Source organism: Aplysia californica, unplaced genomic scaffold (genome assembly GCF_000002075.1).
Source record: "Aplysia californica isolate F4 #8 unplaced genomic scaffold, AplCal3.0 scaffold00135, whole genome shotgun sequence".
Classification (NCBI taxonomy): domain Eukaryota; kingdom Metazoa; phylum Mollusca; class Gastropoda; order Aplysiida; family Aplysiidae; genus Aplysia; species Aplysia californica.
Window position 1 is genome coordinate 805,312 of NW_004797405.1, and position 5,000 is coordinate 810,311.

A 5,000-nucleotide genomic window follows, 5' to 3' on the forward strand; every position below is an offset into this window, starting at 1 on the left:
GGGGGGAGAGAAATAGGAGGAGGAGGAAAGGGGGAAGGAGAGAGTTTTTGGAGGGGGGCATAAGTATGTCAGACCAAGTACAGTCGTATCAACAGTCATAATAAAATGATAGTGCGCATACATACCTACACACATAGGTACATACATACATACATGCATACAAACATACATAACAGACAGACAGACAGACAGACAGACAGACAGACAGACAGACAGACAGACAGACAGACAGACAGACAGACAGACAGACAGCATGCATGCATGCATGCATACATACACACATACATACATACATACATGCATACAGACAGACAGACAGACAGACAGACATACATACATACATCATTACTTTTCACTTGGGTGTGAGTGAACTTAATATGTGCGTGTGTGTTTGTGGGTGTGTGTGTGAGTGTGAGTGTGTGTGGTGTGTGTGTAAGTGTGTGTGTGTGTGTGTGTGTGTGTACGTGTGTGTGTGTGTGTGTGTGTGTGTGAGTGTGTGTGTGTGTGTGTGTGTGTGTGTGTGTGTGTGTGTGTGAGTGTGTGTGTGTGTGTGTGTGTGTGTGTGTGTGTGTGTGTGTGAGTGAGTGTGTGTGTGTGTGTGTGATTGTCGGATAAATTGGTGAAATTAGATAGGAGGCTGAGAGTTTTACAGCGGCTTGAGTGACTAAGTAGTAAATTTACGTTCCTTGAAATGGTGCTCATTAATATTAACGCCAGAGAGGGTTTGATGTAACCCCAATTTCAACATCCGAGTGGATTCTCTAAAATTAAGTTTTTCTTTTGTGGTTTTTTAAAACTATCTCGATATCTCCCAGCTGCATGTCAGTGGTTATGTTGTGGAAGGGGCTGTTAAAGTGTTGGCCGACTGGAGTGAAGGAATGTTTTCGTACAGGGTGTCTGTGGTTGTTGAATCTAACTCTAATGGTGGTGGTTTGACCTACATATTGGGCTGGGCATATTATTTTTTCATGTAGGGCTATTAAGTAGATGACGTTTTTTTGTTTCATAGTCAATTTAACCTGAAAGGACTTTTTTTGAAAAGAGGGCCTTCAACATGGTTGGATGCTGTAATGTAGGGGCAAGATTTGAACCTAGGTTTCTTGCAGGGATGGTTTTATTTGTTGTTGTTTATTATTAGGGGGGGGGGAGGCTGAGAGGTAATTTTGTGGGGAAGGAAGGTGTGCTGTGTCTTTTGTACTACGGATGAGGGGGTTGCCAAGGTTGGGATGTTGTTGGAGAGCGATTAAAGGGGGCTGGGGGAAGCACTTCATCCTCTTGTCAGATTTTTCCAAAATGCTTTTCTGCTAGTTGTGAATGTTGTGGACATTGGGCAGCTTTTGGTGGTGAGTGGTGAGAAAGAATGCCATTTTCTGATGTGGTTTGGTGGGTTTGTAGTCAAGTAGATCATTGTGCCTGAATTTTCTCACCATGTGTAAGATGAGGATTATGAAATTGATTTGGTATCCGCCGTGCAGTAAAATTTCTCTGAAGTCCCTAATTCTAGCTTCAAACCATTCGTCCCTGAAACAAATGCGTCGAGCCTGAGCCTACCACTGTAGACTATAGACCGCAATATATGTTAGGGGTGGTTTGAAGAAAAAAGGGGGGAGGTAGCGCCTAGGGTCGGTTGGTTTGAGGTGGAGGTCTGTCTCAATGTTTTGATTGAGAAAGTGGAGGGAAAGGTCGAGGAAAGCTGTAGACTTTCCGGGGTTGGAGTGTGTGAATTTGATGGTGTCGTGGACGCAGTTTATGAAGGAGAGGAATTGTTGAATTTGTTGGGAATTATCACCATGCAGGGCGATTATGTTATCCATGTACTGCATGACCAAAAAAGTTGGTTAGGGGGTGGGGGGTGGAGATGTTTTTACGCTAGAATTTTTCTATGAAAAGGTTGGCATAGGAGGAAGCTACTGGAGTTTTTATCATATCATCATCATCATCATCATCATCATCATCATCATCATCATCATCATCATCATCGAAAAAATATACTTGAGTCTTGAATAGGGTTGGTCATATTTAATCAGATTTAATTATGGTTTCAGACACCAGCCTGTCTTGTCCTGATCGGCGACACTGAGGTTAGCAAAAAACCCGTAAAAGTTCCTTTACCTCCTCCTCCCCCCCCCCCAAAAGAATTAATCGCCTTATCCCCTCTCACCTTCTCCCCCCCCCCCCCCCCCCGACCCCTTTTTTTGTCTTCCCATCTTCTCCCCCACTTTCCTCTCTGCTACGACAGGCTTCCCTCTTACTACCACGGCACTCAACATAACCACCCCACCCACCACCACGGCCACCACAACCAGTACCACTTTAAGGAGCACCAGGAGATATTTCCGGAGCACCACCACCAGCAAGCACACAGAGACCGAAAGCACCGTCACTTCTGCAAGATGCTTCCCGCCCTCCACAGTCCGTGGCCAATGTCCCCTCGGCTGGCTTACAACGAGAGACAACTCTTGTGTGGCTTTCCTGATGACGCCATCCTTCTTAGAAGGGTACAAAGATTGCAGCAAGAAAGGAGGCAAGCTGTTCTCCATCGGTGAAAAGGAGAGACCGTGTGTTGCAGGTGAGTACTTTCCCTTTGATGTTGGCCACTGAGTCGTTGTTGCAAGCAATTCACTTACGTCCAAATTGTGAATATGTTCTATGTTTTCACCCCCCAAAGCTCTATCACAGATGTACCCATTCAACATCACTAAATTACAGTTTAATGGTATGGTCTAGGCTTAAAATGAATTTGCTTTTCAGGATTCCTGAGTGGAACAACACTGCAAAAGTTATCAGAGGTCAAGGATGAAAAAGGCTTAGCGACGAAAGTTGTCAAATCTTATATACATGTGCTTATCCCAGCGTTTTTAGTTTTCGCTTAGCAGGTCAGATTTTTGCAAAATTCACATATTTATAAAAAATTCAGGTATTCTTGAGTTCGTAAGGGAAGGTAAGAATAACAGGCTCTATTAAACAAGGGAAGTAACTTGTATTATTTCCAGAAAAGCAATAAACCAAGAATGTTATATTTGCATAATATTCTATGTAGTTAAAGTTTAAACTCCAGTCTTTTTTATAGTTTAATAGTAGTATAAATAGTGATAGAAATACTGCAATCTAAAGTTCGAAAGACCATGCAAAAAAGCTAAACAGTGATGTTTAAGTTTTGTAAAAAATTCACTAGAAAACGTCTAAGGGAGGTAATCATTGGATGATGATTAATTAAAGCTAAGGTAAGTGGTTTCCACTGTTAAGTTGTGTCGTTTTGAGGATTACTTCTCGAATTTAGTGACCACCCACAGTGTTTTTCTGTTGTGCTGCTACAAAGTCTAGACAGAAAAGGTAATTCCCCAATGTCAGTGGAGATAATTAACTTGAAAGAGGGCTTTTTAGATGGACGTGGTATTAAAAGAGTCACATGTCATGACACATTTGAACAGATGATGATTTCACTTGAGAAAAAGATGTCACTCAATGAACTGAAATTACCAGTATACAATTGTATTTTTGATGCTCATACGAATTAGATTTAGGGGGTTATACTTAAATGAACTAAAGAGAGAAAAAAGTCCGATGTATCGTATTAAAATTCCTGACTTGATAGAGAAAAACTCACTCAACATTGGGATTCTACGACCGAAATACCTTATGAAAATCATATTCACATGCCTATTATACCCCAAAGGTGTGTGAGACGTAATCGGTTTTTGGTTGAAATGAACTAAAGGGTGGAGGTGGATGGGGAGGGGGGGGGCTGCATCCTGAAAGTCCCGATTCGGCCTTCAGTCTCTCCTAGATCTATTTCATCAGATAAGAAACGCCTAAAAACTTTATTTCTTTCCATACCTGGCATGTTTGTTACCACCATATCCTCATAAAATAAATCTTTGATTTTTTAAAATCACTCCTTTTCTCAAAATGCTATTTTTCTATATACTTTTAAAAATAACTCCACCATTTTCCATCCAATCTTCATGAAGTTTTCACAGAAGGAAGAGAAAATATATTACTAAAAAATTGTCTGTTTATTATATGGAATAAGCTTTTGTTGGTGGTGTCTGGAGTGTGGATTTTCATGATTTTTTTGCAAACCTGCATACTACCTCAGGAAACATCGAAAATGTTCTAATTCATTTAGAAAAAATACACGACAAAAATGTGTTGGTCTGTTGTTTGTAAACATGCATGCAAAATAAATTTAAAAAATAAAATAATAATTTTTAAAAAATAATAATAATAATTTTTTTAAAATATATAAAATATATTTCCATGAGCATTAAATGCAGTATCCATTACGTAAGGCATGTCAACTAAATCCAGTATGACCGCCGTATCCATGGAAACGAAACTTTTTTTAGCAAATTTTATTGCAGATATCAAGACTCCTGATTTTGCTTGTTATGTTTGAAATTCGACCCTCTAATAAGCAAGATAGCTTTCAAATGCGCCCCCCCCCCCCCCTTAAAGAGAAAGGATAAAAAAAATTGTGACTTATCATTTTAAAAATCCTGACCTGATAGAGAAAATCTGACACCAGATTCGAATTCTATGACTCAAATTCTAGATCTCTATGTGAAAATCATATTAACATGCAAAAAGCCAATTTTTTTCTTCTAAATTCTGTCGACTAGTATTAGGCACCCTACACATGTACATTCCAAACTGCCAGTTCAGAATGGAAAGGCATACCTGGCGGCAGAACCGCATAATGTGGACGAAAAACTGCTAGAAAACAAAGTTAAACCGGGAGCCCGAACCAGGGATTTCAACGTGTTGATATACTGAGTACAGTTCAGCGCGTTCGTCAACGACAGCCTTTGTATGACGTCAGGGGCTTATCCGGCTTATCTTATCACTGCCAATATCGTCAAAATAATTTACCGCACATAAAATCTGATTGTATTTTTGAAACGGGCGACCCAATTTTAAAGCTAGAGTAAAGCAGAATATGTTGGGGTTTTTTTTTTTTCAATAATCAAGGAGATTTTTAAAATTCCCTCATAATATGC

At 40.0% G+C, this 5,000-nt stretch overlaps 1 protein-coding gene across 1 annotated transcript in view; it reads left to right on the forward strand.

Moving 5' to 3' along the window:
* Window positions 1-5,000, forward strand: part of LOC101849838 — a gene marked incomplete in the record, with an annotated part of 91,517 nt that overhangs the window by 49,390 nt on the left and 37,127 nt on the right. Inside the window, 1 exon segment of the mRNA XM_005096693.3 lies at window positions 2,240-2,569. Within this exon segment, the coding sequence (XP_005096750.2) occupies window positions 2,240-2,569 (330 nt within the window).